Here is an 18110-nt window from a genome sequence, read left to right on the forward strand (position 1 = left end):
ACAGCACAGAAGAAAGTATGAAACCAAAATTGCGATCCTGAAAAAGTTTAGCAAACTCTAAAAAGGAAATTAGTGGACGATTCCGATGACGATGTAGAAAATTGTGTGTGCATCTATTGTTTGAAAGCACACAACCAATCCAAAAAAAGGACAAGACTGGGTTCAATGTGTTAGACTTCAAAACGTGGTCACATGACAAGCATGCAAAAGTAAATACTTTATTTTTGAGAATAAAATCGAGCAGTGATTGTGAAGATGACTAAAGTGTTTCTCTTTTCAATTAGCAATAAGCCCTAAGAGTTTAGTTTAGCCTAGTTGTTTCATTTAGCCTAAAATGTTCTTTTAGTAATAATTTGTTAATTTTCTTATTTTTAAACAGTGTTTTAAGAGAAATAAAACATTTAAATTTGGTTAAATATCTATTTCACTTACTTCGTGGTATCACTTTTAATATGCGTAAACGTGCCCTATTCGATGTGTATGTAAACTTGCTCCTTGTCCGGCGCAAGTTTACGTAAGCGACTTGGGCTCTTTTTTTTTTTTTTTTTAAAGTTAAAATACAAACTGAACAACAACTCTATGTACAAATTTTGACTAACTACTTCATAAAACCACTATGTCTAATATTCTCTATCAATCATAAAAACCCGCGTAAACGTGCCCGGTCTACCTTAAATACAATTTAGAAAAATATTGCATATAAGGTAAAGTTACCAAAACTTGACACCTAAAAATAGTTCCTAAAGCTGACATCTTCAAATAAAACAAATATTCATCGTATTACCAAAGGTTAGAATTGTAAGGGTTTTTTTCTCTCTCTTCTTAAGAACTGGAAAGAAAACGCATTCTAGTTTAGTGTAGAAAACTAGTAAGGTGTTCTTTTTCAGAGATTTTACCTTTAGGAACTCTTAATTAGCTTTGTTGTACAAGCTTGCTAATTTAAATTTCTCCGAAAAAAAAACAGCGCGAAAAAAGCGTGTAATTCCAACATTTCTCCATTATTCGTATTGAATCCAAAGCGCGTTTCTTCAAAATCCCAATCAGCAGAGAAACTCATTTCTGCTTACCTGCCCACGGCAGACACAATGAAGTATGAAACTTAATTTTGTCGATTATACTGTTAAGATATTTAACTTCATTTTTTAAGTTTTAAATCAAAAATAAAAGTACCCTTTCGCAAGAGAAATGTTTTGAAAATGCATAAAAGAACTATTTATGATAGGAGAATATAAGCAATGCAATCAGTGAAAACTATTCTTGTCTCTCTGTTATTAGGAAGAATCATCATATTCGTTATTCTTAATGGCTTTACTGACTTTAGTACCTAAAAGAGAGAAATATACAGATTGCTAAAAAGAAGCTCGAAAGGTACCTGACATTTTCATGCTTTTGAATGTAAATCTTGTGAAATGGGCCTTCACGAGGACGTATGATGTCAGCCTTCATTTCCATGGCAACGTGCTGTGGTAACACACTCAGCAAGAGTCTCTCCTGCAAAAAGTGTAATTATTAAAAATGTGCGAAGATTAAGAATAATTACTTTCTTGATGCGTTTAATCCCGATCAAGTTCATTACGAAAATTTAATAAAGACTTTTTTTTTTTTGAACAAATAATGAGACACATTTTCGGTAAAAGGTGGGAAGTTATTGTTAACAAGTGTTATTATTTTGAGTTTTTGACATTGAATGGAACAAAAAGAGCTGCAAAGAACTACTTCTGTAATTCATTAATTAATACAAAATAAATTAAATCGAAAATAAAATTACCCAAGTCGTATTGGCAACAGCGAAAAATCTGCCGGTCATGAAATTGCCGCTGGAGACATTGCCGGAAAGTTTAACAAATAGACCGTCTAAAAGGTGCATGATTTGAGGAAAGCGTACACGTTTCCGTAACGAGTGCACATCGTTGGATGAGATAGAGTATTGAGTTTGGAATTTATAGGCCACCTAGATTGTTTGGAAAATTTGTAAAACCGTTTCATGTTTTGATTTGTCTTAAAATTTAACTGTTATTTCTGCTGCGTTGGTTTGCTAACACTGCTTCAGCCACTGTTCGATGCTTTGATGATGAGTTTTTTTTTTTTTTTTTACAAATTTCTTTCAAAAGTTTTAGAACGGAGATAAATGATTACGTTCTGGTTGATTCCTAAGCATAGTAAGCTTTCACTGCATGGATGGCACCACTTTCATTGTCTGTGCCCTTAGTGGTGATTTCGTAACCAGAAGATTTTTCGCTACTTCTACGTTGAGAGTTTGAAAAAGAAGGCAAAAGTTAACTGGGTGATTAAAAAAAAATATAAACAAGCAAGAATCATATAGAGCATGGATCGCAAAGTCGATGCTGATGCGCTACATGCAAATGATGCCAGAAAACTGGTGGATGCGAAACATTTCCCCCATTATTACACAAAGACGATTCATCACAACATTTTGGTTTTCAAGAAAGGTGTAAAGCGGTTGTTTAAAGTTGCGATCTGTTGTTATAATGCACGCAACAACGCTGCGATTGGAAAAACTTTATCTAAATGGATGGTCGGTAAAACGGCCGGTGCGTTGTCCTTGCGACGCAAGTTGTAGATGCCTGTGCGTTGCGAGCAGTTGTTGAAATTTGCAGGTACTTGCTGCAAATTTCAACAACTACTTTAAAGCTTTCTTAAAAACTAAAATGTCGTGCAAAATTGTTTTTTCTTAACAAATTTGTGACTTTCTTCCCACCCGTCGATTTACGATTTTGTGTGCATGTAGCGTGCCAGTATTTCGCTTGCGGTCGCAAACGTTCCATATAAGTATTTCTTGTTTATATGTTTTCTATTATCCATTGATCAGTAGAATCTTAGTAGTTACATTTTTTGGTTTCAATAGGTTTGACAGTGAATTGCGAAGTAATTAGAGAACATTAGAGATGAAATTTCACATGATCCCTATAGCGCTTAGCATTCCTTTTAGTGTCCCGAAATACCGGTCGCAATAGAGAGACAAATGTCCCGACGGTTGACAATGATGCACTACTTCATTAACTTTTTTCAGCATTTTTAATTCAAAAAGAAGTCTCGCTAGACTCGAATTCTTTTTGACCAGCCCGTCATCCGACAATGAAAGCGTGCAATTCCTTCTCAAATTTAAGAATGATATAGCACTAGAATTACGACGGTCTTCGTACCAATAGAAATACGGCGGGGGTCATTTTGACCCCTGAGAGCAAAACTGCATAAATCCCTACATAATAGTATATATTTGTAAAAATTAGTTAAAAATAAACATATTTATAACAATGCAGTTTATTTAAAGGATGCAGAGATTTTATGGACATTCAATGAAGTATTGAAAAACAAGTTTGTAATACCTTTAAAATAACCAGGGCTGTTTCAGTTGCATTTCAGAAACTAACGGCTAATGCTCCCTTTTATGTACAGAAACATTATAAATGCTTCAAGTTCTTGCAATGTTACATTCTAAGACGCATTTTTGAGTCTTCGCTCTATTTTAGCATCAGTAAATGCATTTGCATTTCTTTTTCCCCAAAATGGTCGAAATCGCACCTACCCAGACTTTACAGTATGACCCTTTAATTTGGATTTTAAAAAAATAAAAATTTTTTGGAAAACTTTATGTTATTACACCTTACGATGATTTAGAAAAAGTCAAGGAAAGTTTTCACTTTTTTAGGAAATACCAAAGAGCTGTTAGCAAAAGAACTTTGCTTGGGGCCAAATTGACGTAGTTGAAGGGATAAATAAGATCTACATTTCATTCCAATAGTTTTATGCCTTAGCTCTGTCGTGGAACTGTAAGACTGATGGTGGTTTTTACTTGATTTTGCAAAAGAAAGTCTAGTTCTTCTGTGATCATGCCACATTCACTGTAACGTTGACAACCGAAATCCCTTTCTGCACTAAACGGAAATCGTGACCCCTAAGTAAAATGCTATCTTCTACAATGATTCCCATCCCTTCTACATCGATCTCTCTACATAAAAATATGGCAAAATCACAGTTAATACAATTTCGGAAACAATGACTTCTGAAATATACCATTCAATTCGTCTCCAAATTTGAAATAATACTAGTCACTATTAGAAATAATAAGTCATCATTTCATTCTGATAATTCTGTTGTAGCATATTTTCTCTACAGGACACTAACAGTTAAGTACAGGTTAATTAGTTAATAAAAGTTGACTAGGAAACAGATATTACAGGCATAAATGTCAAACGGGGTTCAACTCATCACTAATCAAAGCTTTTGCTAACACATTGACAGCTAAAGAATGCGTTAGGATCGTATATGAAACATATATAAGGCATATTAAGTAGTTTAAGGGTCGGAATAAACTATTATAAATTAGCATAGTTTTTCAGTTATATTATGATAATCACTTTCATAATAGGGCACAGCAAGATGAAAGCAACTGGTATATTTAATGGGAGAACCACAACAATTGAAGTCATCTTTGAATTCATTGAAATAAAGTATAGGTAAGGGGCTGCATTGTAAATTAAATAAAAACTAACTTTAGAACTCACACTGGAATTCCTATTTTTTAGAGCATACATGAATTCACCATGCTGCAAAATAGACAATTTGATTGCATTATAACCATAGAGCTGAATAAAACCACAAAAGATATTTGAAGAATAATCATTTTAATCAACATATAAATCTTTAAATCTGAAATCTTATTGTAGCTATGGGGAAGGAATAAACACGATATTTTCAAAGGAAGTACCTAAATGTTATTTGCTATAATATTCAATACCACCAAGCAAAATGCAACGGTTTTGCTAAAACTATTTACACTTACCAAGCATGAGTAATTTTACTAACGTATATAGTAGTAGTTTAACCTTCAAATTGGTTCAGCTATATTACTATACGGTATATACGTCGATATAATTTAAGCATAAAAGATAAGTAATTAAAACTTGACCTATTTATCAATGGATAAGAAAGCCTTTTAAATAGAGCTTTTTTAACAAAGTAAATGAGTGGTAATGCTTAAATCATGAATTATTCAGAAAACAGTGAAGATTATGTAGAGGGTTTATTTATTTATTTTGTTGAAATGTTTTGTTGCTCTCTAACCATTAAAAAAAACTGTGCTCAGGGATTACCACGGAAATTGCCCGGAATTGCCCAGGTGACTATAAAATACCACAATCTTTCTACGGGATTCTTATCTACGACATGCTGAATGCAAATGGTTAATTAGCCTCAGATATATATGTCTGAAAGTTTGCATAAAACAACTAAAAAAGACAATTTGTTTCTATGCTTGCACCTACTGATCCAAGGAAAAATACGCAATGTTTTCGTTGTGTGTGAGCTGTTCAGAATGTATAAGGACGTTTTAAAGGGAAGAAAAAAGATAAATAATGCAATATTTATGCGATTTTTTTTATCTAAGTCAAAAGTCAAGGAAATCTTTTGTAATGACTGTTTATCATATAGCAATAACATAAGGCCTCTAAATCAGCAGCAAAATGTATTTTTTAACCCTTGAAGGACTGAATCATTTCAAAAATCTCTTTTTAAACATTCCAGGGCTTTTCTTTTGATCAAACTCTGGAAAAAAGCTTTGAAAATAATTATTTAATTTTGAGTATGGTTTATAGTTAAAAAACATTTGTTGACCACATACAGTTTGAGCTAAAAAAACAGCAACAAAAAAAAACTTACAGTTAAGCATCTTAAAATATTAAGCAGCGGACCTCAGCGCCAAATTTGATAAAGATCTGACATAAAAAGATGATTCGTATGAGGAACACACTTTCTTAAAAGAGTGTAGGCGCAAGAAAATTATTCCGAAATTTATTTCTTTGAAATGTAATTAACCACGTTCTGTTAAAATTGACAAAGTAATCTTTCGGTCGAAATTGGCTTTACTCAGAGCTTCGATCCAGGAAACTAGGAAACATTTATCGTTTATTGAACGTGAACTTTATGATTTACATCTTTCGGTTTCTAATTCCATTCCCAACTTTAACATTATTAACAGAAATTCTTGGTCTAGAACCCTTCGTTCCTCTGATAAACATCAAATTGTTTTGAAAAAGAAATTAGCTATGCTTTGTAAATCTTCTCATGTCGTTCCTCTTGATAATTTACCTGTTGTTAATAAGAATTGTTGTTGTTAATCTTTCTAGCGTTCCATTAAGTAATTCTCAAATTGAGGCACTAAAATGTAATGATAATTTTGCTGTGAGTGTTAATCCTTCTTTTTCAAAGCTTATTGCTCCTGTTGAGAAAGCTTTTAAATTTAGTGCCTTAACTTCCTCTCAAAAAGATTCAATTCGGCATCTTATAGCTTCTAATATTGACTTTAACTCGAAAATTTCTAAACCTGTATTTGCTAATACTGTTAGCCGCTCTGTTAAAGACTTAGTTTCGAATTCTGATCTGGTTGTTACCAAAGCTGACAAGGGTAGCCAAATTGTTGTTCTTGACAAATCATCTTATGTTGATAAAACTAATGATTTGATTTCTTCTGGGCCATATGTTGAAATTTCTAAAGATCCTAGTGATAAAGACTTAAAAACTATTTCATCTGCTGTCAAGTCTGTTAAGTCTATTCCTTCAAATGTTAAACGCTCTGTTGTTCCATCTATTGCTAATTGTGCTAGATTTTATGCTTTACCTAAGGTGCATAAAGCTGGTATTCCTTTCAGGCCGATTGTTTCCAATATTGGTACGGCTTCGTACAAACTTGCAAAATATTTAGTCTGTGTTTTCTCCCCTTAGGAGTCACAATTTATTTACTATTAAAATTCTGTTGAGTTTGTTAAAAAAATTCATAGTTTCGTTTCAAATAATTCTTTTATGGCTTCTTTTGATGTTAACTCTTTATTTACGAACGTTCCCGTCGAGGGTTCATTGTTATGCCTTCGTAGAAGACTTTCTGAATTTCATTTCACCAATACGGAAATTGAGGATTTAATTTTCCTTACCCGTACTTGTCTTAAGCAATGTTCTTTTGTTTTTAATGGGAAATTTTATATTATGTTAGATGGTCTGGCTATGGGAAACCCACTTAGCCCCATTCTTAGTGATATTTACATGCATTATTTTGAGGTTAAGCTGTTCCAAAAACTGCAGTTTCAATTTTATGTTCGGTATGTTGATGATTGTTTTGTTCTAATGAACCAGAATCAGTTTGAGGGTAATGAGGTTTTATCTATTTTAAACTCCATTGATCCTCATATTCAGTTTTCTTGTGAGAAAGAACGGAATAATTGCATTTCATTTCTTGATGTACTTGTTTCTCGTACTGAAATTGGTTTTGAAACTACTGTTTATCGCAAACCTTTTGCTGTTTCTTTACCTCCTCATAGACTATCGTCTCATCCTCCAAATCAAAAATATTCTGCTTTCAATTCTTTTGTTTATCGCGCAATTAATATTTGTTCTTCGTCGGAACTTCTCAAAGTGGAACTTAATTATCTTAAAGCTGTGGCAATTGATAGAGACTATCCGCCAACTTTGATTGATTCTATTTATAAAAAACTTTCAAATAAATCCCAAACTAATGTTCTTAACCGAACCTTCATCAGAAAGAATTTGGTTGTTTTGCCATTCTTTCCATCTGTAAGCTATCAGGTTGCTAAGATTCTAAAACGTTTCCAATTCCAGGTGGTGTTCTCTCCTACTAATAAACTTTCATTCTCTTCTCTTAAAGATCCTATTCACCCTCTTAATTGTTGTGGAATTTATAGAATTAATTGTAGTTGTAAACTTGCCTATATTGGACAGACTCGGCGTGCTTTAAAAATTCGCTTGAAAGAGCATCAAAATTATGTGAAAAAACAACAATTAAATAAGTCTAGTATTGCTCAACACTGTTGGGATTCGAATCACTCTTTTGATTTTAACTCTTATCAGATTATCCAAAAATGCCCCAATTCATCAGATCTTGACTTTTGGGAATCCTTTCATATTTTGAGGAACAGTTCTAACTTAGTTAACGATCTTAGTGCAGTTCCATATTTTTCTAACATTTGGCTCCCATATCTTTAATACTGCCCTTTCCCCATTCCCCCCCCTTTTTTCCCCATTCATTTTTATCGATCTTCCTTTGTTTATTTTTACCTTTTTGTCATGATTGACACCCCCCCCCCAATTTTCTTCTATTTATCTTTATTTTTCCTTTTTTCGAATATTTTTTGTTTCTGTTTATTTTTATTTCATGGTTTTCCATTTAGCTTTTCCTTTCTTGCGGTTCACGGTTACTGACAATTTCTTTTCTTTTTGTTAAAGCTTCGGCTTAATCTTTGTCTAATTGAATTCTTTCTTTCGGGGTTCGAACCTAAGAGAAAGCTCTTGGCCTTTGCTTGCATTCCTATTGGTTCCTGATCGGTTTATAACTTTGTCATTGGTGTTTAGCTAATCCGCTGTTTTTATCTTTTAAGCTGCATGCTTATCTGCTCTTGGCTTTTGTCGGATGTCTTTTCATCCATAAGCTCATTATTTTTTGCATTGAAAAAGGCGTTCCCTGTAACGCCGAAACACGTGTCTGCTGTAATTTACAAATTTGTGCTTCTTCTACGTTGTTTTGTCTTACTTTACTAACTTCATAATTCATAAAAAAATGAATAAATACTTTAATGTGCGAGAAACATTAGTATATTTATTACTGGATTGCTTATGCTTTGTGAATAAGAAAAATCAGGGTTCCGTAAACTTGGTAGTTCACATATCAAATTGAAAAACATGGGGATTTTTTTGTTAATCGTCTCAAAAATAATTTTGATCAAGTTTTTGAAGTATTTTCGCCTGCAAGATCTGTATTTACAAATAGATTAGAACTATGTAAGACATGACAGCCATATTTTGCATCAAGATGCTATATTTTAGCGGTCATTTTAATATACCTATTTCTTTTTTCATCTTGTCTTGGGAAAATGTGTCAACTTTTATAACTCAATGATGCTTTCTTATTAATGAAAATACGGGTTATAATTAAAAATGAAATTTTACAACCAATGCCATTGATATGCTCATTCAATTCTTTAATTGCTTGGAGATATCAACTTTCGCGCTGTGTAAGTCGTGGTAGAGATACGGGGATGAAAGTAGGGGAGACCGGGATTAGTTGGCACAATTTTCACTTTTTGATTTTTCTATTTTTTTTCTGTAGTGTTTACGGTAAAAGTGATTTATGCCTCTGATTGGGTAATATCTTGGCTACAAAAAAACACTGGGAGCTTCATCTAAAATTCACTGGGAAACTCGTGAAAAATTTTTCCGAAGACGCCTCAACAGCGCCAACTAACCCCTGAGTCGGGGTTAGCTGGCATAGGCAGTGGGGTAAGTTGGCATATGATGTGAGGTAAGCGTTTCTACTCGTCTTTATGTAAGGTGCTGTTAGAAATAATGCTAATGTGCTTGAAATTGAGCATTGTATGTGTCAAAAGATTAAAAAAAACCCAGATTTTTAAGTAAACAAAAAATATATTGACAAAAATGTACAAATCATAAGAAGTCAAAATCAAATCATCCAGTGAAGTCTCATGGCAACTGAATAAAGTTCGAGGTCACTGCTTATATCATAATGGATGGTTCAATTTTTTTGATGATTTTCTTAGATTTGTACCAGATTATGTCCATGTTTTCAGACCAACACAAGCTTCCCCCAACAGCAATCTTATGACTCTGAGTTCCTATGACCTTTTTCTCGTTTGAATTTTTCACATTGACCAGCATGCCAGGAAATTGAATTTTATCTGGCATGTCACAAAATTCAAAAGTTCATTTCCAAAAAAAAAAAAAAAATGAATTTTTGGCATCTTAATTAAATTCAAATTATGTTTTTCTCAATCACGAGCGTGTGTATACGTGCGTATGTGCAGTGGTGTGTGTATGTAGGCGTGTGTGTAGGATATGGACGCAATCTAATGACGGTTTTCGCTAGAGGAGCAGCATCGGGAGGGGGCTGCTCGACGGTGGTGCTGCAGAGGAAGGCGGGGAGAAAATGAAATCAAAAGACGCCATATATGTATATATATATATATTCAGCAATCAAATGAAAACAATAAGCAATTCGTGATTACTCAAAAAAATCAGATTTAAACTTTAAAAAATGTCATTTAAATTTTAAAAAAATCCAGATTTTTTTTTCATTTCTTCGAATTCATATATGGATGTTTCACTTGCCAAATCGATTAACTCCATAAAACAAAAAGTCGAGAAAATGACGAAGAAGATAGTGTTATCTATAGGAGTGAAAGGGCCCTCGTGTTACCTTTTCAGCCATCGCAGGGTCAGAAATGTATTGAACCAAAAGTTTAATATAAATTCACATTCTAAGCATTGATTAAGCACTATTAAAGCAGAAATGAGGATTTTTTTTAAAAGTGGAGTTAATCGATTTTGCAACTGAGGCATCCATATTTATTTACATTGAAATCCTTTATTATTTATTTATTTTTATGTAAATCTATGAGGTTTCCGTGAATTCTTTTCCTTTCGGGATAAACGAGACATTCTCAGAGGTAAGAAAAAATAAAAGTCTTTTTTTTCTTGCTGTATTTCTTTGAAAATTATAATCTGTGGAAAGTGGAAAATGAGATGAGTATTCAGAGCGCATTAAAATAATTCAATAATGCAGTGCAAAATCGCTTCATATATGGATGTTTCACTTGCCAAATCGATTAACTCCATAAAACAAAAAGTCGAGAAAAGGACGAAGAAGATAGTGTTATCCATAGGAGTGAAAGGGCCCTCGTGTTACATTTTCTGCCATCGCAGGAATAGAAACTTACTGAGCCAAAACTTTAATATAAATTCACATGCTTAGCATTGATTAAGAGTTCTAATGAGTGTAGGTAGGGCTTTACACAAACCGTAGTACAAGGCTCCTCCAACAATTTGAGTTTTTAAAACAATGATACTACACTCCAGAATTTGTGTTACGTTACACCCATTAACACTGGTAACCTTACCCAAATTTTTTACAGTGCATCCCATTGCTACTTTTGTAAAGTGCACGACGCACGTACATTGATACCACTTACATCGCCATATCCCCCCCCCCCTACACTCACCAGGGACAGGTCCAGGATTTTTTCTCACTACCTATTTTTGTGAAAGTTTTTTTTTTTTATCAGCATTGATTTTGTCATCTTTTAAAGGCACATTCTAATTTTTGTCTCAGAAAATTAGAGCAATTTAAACGTTAGTTTGAAAAGTGCAAATGTCATTAACTAATATTTCGAACTTTTTTTTTGGGGGGGGGACCTAAGAGGTAGGGAAAATATTATTATATCTCAGCTCAATAAGCTTTGTACTGTGTACAATTCAGGAAATCACCATCCCCTAAAACTGATGCTAAAAGATTGCTTAAAAGCAATTTGGCGAAAAACAGTGAAACTTGAGTTGAATACTATGAAAAGGTTGTTACCTAAGCGATTGTTCATATAAATCATCTTAGCATTTTATTTTATGAGTAAACTATGTTTTAAACAGAAAAACATGTTTTCTATTTTAAAACACAGGTTTTTGTGAAACTTTCGTTTTTTAAATATTGTTTCTAGAATGTGTCGATTTTCAAAGTTAGTTTTGTGAAGCTGCTGATTTTATAACTTGATTTTTGTGAAAGTACCGATTTTAAAATAAAATTTTTGTGAAAGTACCGAAAAGCGGTAGTAAAATCAACCTGTATTGGGCCCTGCTCACGCAGCGTTCTCTCTAAAAACGGGAGGTGGATATGCCGATACACCCCCTTTCTTATTTAAATCAGCAGCAATTTGAAGAGTTTTTTCAATTATTTGTAATTTTGATAAAATAATGTCAATATTTGTACAGTTGCTAAAATTGAATGCCTTTTTGATTTTTGGGTAAAACAATAAAATTTGCGACACAATAAGTTGGGTATAAGTCAATCTATACTAAGTTAGTTAAAATCGACGGTTTCATTCAACATCAGTAAAATCAAATGTTAACATATGAAGCCACGCATGTGTCTTAAAAAATCGAAACCCTTTTCTCTTTACGTATTCTTATGACAAAATGAAAATAAGGGAGAAAAAAGTCTTAAGCACCCCTCAATATATGTTGTTCGTATGGCTTTTAAACTTCTTTTTTCCCTTTTGGATTATCTTTGGATATTTAAAATCTGCGGACCTTAAAGAAATTAAATGAGCCGTTAATCTTAATAGAATAGGCTAGCAACTGCAACCTGGCAAAGTTTGATCTCAGGATTAAATCTAAGGAGTATATAATAAACTTATCTGCAGAACGGCACGCCGAATTTCCTCAAATAGGATTAAATGGAAATAATAGCAGAAAAAAATCCGCTATTTAGAATATAAACTTTTTTGTTTTTTTTCTTAACAATGAAAAATTGGTTCCAATGTTAAAAGACTTGATGCTCTTGGACATTTCCTGCAAACATCATTGGGACTCCTTATAATTTATAAATTGTGGTAATATATAAAAAAATAAGTAAGAAGACAGAAAAACTGAAAAAAAAATCAAACTGAAAAAAAAATCGATGTAAGTTATGCATTTAAAAATAGCACAAATTCATGTATTACATGTATGCCTTTTTTGTACTGACGTCTGTCCTATCCTGAAATTTCTTAATGGCTGTAAAAGCTTGGTCTATGAAAGTTAGCCTAGACGCTTGTTCTTTTGGCAGTTTTCATAGATCCTATAACTAGGTTTTTAATTATCCGAAAATGTAAAAAAAATGTTTTAGCATTGAAAAAAAATGATGCAATGATTTCTGCTAAATTATATTATCAGTTGGATTAAATGATAACACTTCAGATCAAACTGTTTAAATATAAGTTATAAAAAATCTCAAGTTGAATTGCGCGTCAAACATATGCATAAAACTTTATTCATATTTTAAACACCTTTAATTCCAGAAGTCGTACAATGACTCTCATCGATCACTGAGCTTGTTTTGACACTTAAATGTAAAACACTGGAGGAATTTGGTGACCATTAAAATTACAAAGCTATATTTAGAGGGAATATCACCAGACATGACAAATAACTTTTGGTCATAAACAAGGGCAAGTTTCAGAAAAATAGAATAAGTAAAAATGGGTTTAAAATATGGAACACTATTAAAATATTTGAGTGAGTTTAATATTTGTTCTACCCGTTTCATGATTGTCATCACTTATCAAATGTATTTCAAACCCCTAGGGCTAGCATCCAGTTGAAATACACTGTTAAAAATTTTCCGGAAAATTTACGGTAATTGTTACTGGCATCCATGTTGCCAGTAACTATTACCGTAAAAATCAAATGTTACTGTAAAATTTTACGGTTTCCTCGGTAGGCCGCAGCAACCAATTGGAGCTGGGATCGCTTATTTCTCCGGTATAAATTACCGTAAAAATGAGCGATGCGTTAAGTCTGCCATTTTACAGTAACAATTACCAGAAAATCTTCCTGAATTTTTAACAGTGTAGAACCGAGTTTCTTCTCAACCAACATGAAACGGGTTTTCGTTTCATGATCATGTGACAATCCTTTGCGTCGGCAAATTAGATGGGGTAAAATGCTTTCTTGGAGGAAAAAGTTTTGTTCAAATGAAGTTCGTATACTTAAACGAATAATAACAGTCAGTGAATTATTGATCTTGGTGAAGCTTTTCTGATGATTACAAAAAAGAATAATATGTTTTCTGCTATATGTCATTTGAGTTTAAGAAGTACATTATACAGAACTATACAATAGCCACCTAACTATTTATTTTTACAGAAACTATGTTGCAATAAAATGAACCTGTTTAAGTGATGAAAATACACAGTCGAACTCGCTTATAACAAATGCCAAGGGACCACGTTTATTGTTTGTTTTAACTGAGTGCTCTTAAAAAAAGAGTTGGTGCTAAAAATAATAAAAATGCATACATTATTACTTCGTGTTTTTTTTTTCATTTATTATTTTTGAACAGTAGCAAAGAAGTTGCTTATTTTGCTTTGCTGTCTTATCTGTAGTGTTATTTTATTCGAGAAATACTCGTTGCCCGAAGAACATTGTCATTTGCATTTTGCGCTTTGTAAAAAAGGGAATTTTTTCTGCATCCCAAAAGCCATTTCGTATGTTGAGGGTTGTTCCAGTTTAAATTTTTCCTATTTATCGTTATCGCTTTCATTATTTTTTTTCACTTCATTAGCTTGAAATTGAGCTGCAATATCCCCAGAAGTGTATCTCGGAACTGATAACATCGGTGTCAACGTGCATATCATTTTCAAATGCTTCTCTACTCCTCAAATAAAAACAAAGGGACGCCATCACTTGCTTTCAGGATTTATGACTAATCACTAACTTTTGCTTACCTAAGAATTTTTCTTTTAAATGAATTTTTATAGGTTTCTTTAAGGAATTTTTCCAGGCTTTCAGGATTTATGACTCATCACTAACTTTTGCTTACTAAAGAATACTTCTTTTAAAGGAATTTTTCCAAGTTTGAGCTGAGTTGGAAGCCAACAGAAAACTTTGAATCTCAAAATATTGCTCGCTTTAAGCGGGGTTTGCTTGTTAATAGCGTGTTTTGCTCCCATGGACTTAACATTGCACCAACCAAGCCTTTCTGATGTTATCGTTAAATCAGGGTTCGATATAAGCGAGTTTGACTGTAGTAGTAGCTTTGGAAAAATATTTCACGCAAAAAGGCAGTTGAAGCATTCATGTACTTCATATATTATGTAAAAAGAAGAAAAGTATCAAACAAAATGATTTATTAATTGAATACAGTAAATTCTCGATTAATCCGCGAGAGGCTAATCCGCGGACTTTCACACTTTCAAAAAAAAAAAAAAAAAAATCGGTGATGAGTAACAAAATATAGATAAATGCACACAGTTTTACTTAACAAGAGCAAAATCTGTTTTTGGACATTCCTATTGTTTTCTTAACCCACCCTTTTAATGACATTAAATCTTTCAGGGTCATCGAAATCTGACATGTTGAAACCTGATTGTTAAATCTGAACTACTTACTGCTTTACATCTACACTACTTACTGCTTTAGATCTACACAACTTACTGCTTTAGATTTACACTATTTACTGCTTTACATCTACACTACTTACTGCTTTAGATCTACACTACTTACTGCTTTAGATCTACACTACTTACTGCTTTAGATCTACACTACTTACTGCTTTAGATCTACCCTACTTACTGATTTTTAGATGAACCCAACTTATTCAAGTTTAAATCTACACTACTTATACAAAGTTTCTTCCTATTTTCGGATTATCCGCGAATTATCTTATCCGTGGTTACTATGCCACCCTAATCCGCGAATAATCGAGAGTGTACTACATATTGTAAGTGCCAGTTACCACGCTTAGGTAGTATAATATTAAAACATGCAGTCCCCCCTTCCCTTTTTCTGTTGACATCAAGACGATTCTTTGCATAGGAGCATGTAATCGTTCTAATCATCGTCTCGTAGTTTCCTTTTCAGTCAACAGATAAATGATCTGTTGACTGAAGATAAAATATCTAATTAAGTGTCGCAAAGGAAATCTCGCCTGCCTTAAGTAAGAAATATCATATCCGCGCCTGTATCGTTTCCAAGGGTTAGTTATTGATCCCGATACTTGCATTGGCTATTTTCTTTTCTTCCAAAAAAAAATATTGAAATAATTACTCGCATGCTGTTTAGTCGCACTATGGTTAAAAAAAAACTCTATTGAGAAATTTAGAAAATGTAGCATGACGAGCATAATAGAAATTAATTATTGTTTGACTTTTTTAGTTAATCAAAAAATAAAATCCATAATTTTAAGGAAACAGTTTTGATCAAAAATTTTTTGCAAGTTCCAAAAATCGTTACTATATATTTCTTTTCTTTTTTTTTCCAGCTCTCCAAGCAGTTTTCCTCAAAAGGAGTAAATTATTGAATTTATTGCATGATATCTTGATTAATCTGAAGCATAACTTAATTCCATATCGTACACCGGAACATTTGAAATGAATTCATCTAACAAAAGCTATTTTCATGGCTAATACAATCTATAATTGCGTAAAAATTTAACAGAAGGTCATAGATGTGTCAAAAACATATCTATGCCCCTGCCTGTCTAAAGCTATTTTCTGCTTTTACCGGCAATGATCGGGGGCTGAAAAAACCTGCGCTCACTGCATGCGTGCCGTTTTCCGCAGTTTTATGATGGCTAACCGAAACGATATACGGAGTCTAGAAACATAAATTAAAGTAGAAAAATAAGTAAAAAACACACTCGGGTTTTGGGAAAAGGCCTCAAAGTGTAGCAAGACCTGACTCAAACGCTGCAATCAAACTTTTGAGCTTCTGGAGTTTTTTATCTGCCAGAAACGGCCAACAAACACACGCACAAATTTTGTCTTATTCATATACATATACGTATAGTTTTTCCATACTCCACTGCTAGCTTACTTGACAATAGAGAAATAAGCTGAGGCCAAGCGAAGGAAATAGTTCCTAGCCCCCTGTCCAATATTTGGGTGAAATTACGCTATGATTAGATTAACTAATATACGACTTATGATTAACTAATATAGATTATTATATTAATTAATTAAACCCACGCATACTTTCTTTTTTTTTTGTCATAATTTGCCTGTCAATCGTTAAATATTTTCAGTTTTACCATTCAGTTACCATTTTCAGTTTTTTGCCGTAAATTCTATCAAACGCGCCAGCCAATAGCAGCTCATAGACAGGTGGCAATCTCCTCTTATTCGCGAAGTAGGTAGGGTTAAGGCCCCTATAGTGGAAGAGCCGACGCATCCGCCATTTTGGAGCAAACTTAAATCCAGTGCTTCGTAGCGATAGCATTGCTGCTGACGTTTACCTTTCTTTAGCATGTGTTAAATTGAGTCAAATGGATGGTTTTTCGGGTGTTAATTGTTTAAACAGCTCCAGAAAAGGATTTCAGTTCTTCAGATTTCCACCAGTTGCAGAGAGAAAAAAGAAATGGATAAATAATAGCCCGCGAAGTGACTGGCTGCCTGGAAACGACGCCAACTGTGTCCAAAATCTCGCCAATGTTCACCTTCGCTCTCCGACTCTCTCGTTCCCTGTTTGGCGAATGATTGCCAATAAAGGTAGCTTTCCCTGTTGTTCGCTTGCTCCAAAATGGCGGATGCGTCGGCCTCTCCAGTTATAGGGGTTCTAGGTAGGGTAGGTGGCTAGTAAGTGTTACGTCTTATCTGATAACTCAGCTTTTCTTCCAGGCATCGTGACGTCACTGTCAACTTAAGTTGCAAGCAAGTATATATTTTTAGTGAAATGTGGGAAAAAGGACGGGGGAATAGAAGTTCATTTAACGGAGAAAAGAAAAGCACAGAGTTACTCATTATTTATTTAGAGTCACTTATTTATTTATTATTAGAAAACACTTATTTATCGTTAGCAAGATCAAAGCAAAAGACGAAAGAAATTAGAACCATGAAATTCGTTCAGAAGAGAAAGGCAGCAAAAGAACCCAGTCACATATGCCATAAAATAGAGTAAAAGAAAACACGGTTCCTGAAACGTAACCCCCTGTTCTCCAAAATGAAGCATTTCTTGTTCCCACTCCACAGTAAATTGCATAGCCTGAGAAAGACTCAAGCGTGAAAGCGAATTTAATGGAAGAGAAATTGATTCCGTAGAAGGCTCAATATTATTAAGCGGAATATTCCTACATCCGACAATGACTAGCCCGTTCCTGCTTCCCGCATAATTCGAATTTCCCCTAAATATGATGATGGAAACTCAATTAGCAACTTTTTCTCAACTTTCAATTACATCCGCATAAAGATTTCTAATTAACAGCTACTATTAAAATACTTTGACTCCTGAGTACACGAACGAGAATTTAACAGCTCGAGAGTTTTTAATTTACGCAACTCTGCGCATCTGCAATTAGTATTAGAAGAGCTTCCAAACCAGGTCCTTACTTCATAACAAAGGTAGCAGAAATATGTTTAACTGCTTCTGACTGATCTCAAATAAAGAAATAGCACCGTTTGACAAAGTATACAAGACCCTGACAAAGGTCTTATATTCTTTGTATTTTTGACTTTGTATTTAAGACTCTATACCTAGTTTTAAAAAGAGAGAGATAGAGAAAGAAGTACGATTATTTTTCATTCAATATAGGTTACGCATAAATTACT

General features: G+C 33.5%; 1 protein-coding gene across 1 annotated transcript in view; it reads right to left on the bottom strand.

Moving 5' to 3' along the window:
- Nucleotides 1-18110, bottom strand: part of LOC129219156 (Ca(2+)/calmodulin-responsive adenylate cyclase-like) — a 171250-nt gene that overhangs the window by 119769 nt on the left and 33371 nt on the right. The window contains exon 2 of the mRNA XM_054853475.1: nt 1373-1491. Coding sequence (XP_054709450.1) covers nt 1373-1491 — 119 coding nt within the window. The remainder of the gene's footprint in view (nt 1-1372; nt 1492-18110) is intronic.

This window comes from Uloborus diversus, chromosome 3 (genome assembly GCF_026930045.1).
Source record: "Uloborus diversus isolate 005 chromosome 3, Udiv.v.3.1, whole genome shotgun sequence".
Lineage (NCBI taxonomy): Eukaryota > Metazoa > Arthropoda > Arachnida > Araneae > Uloboridae > Uloborus > Uloborus diversus.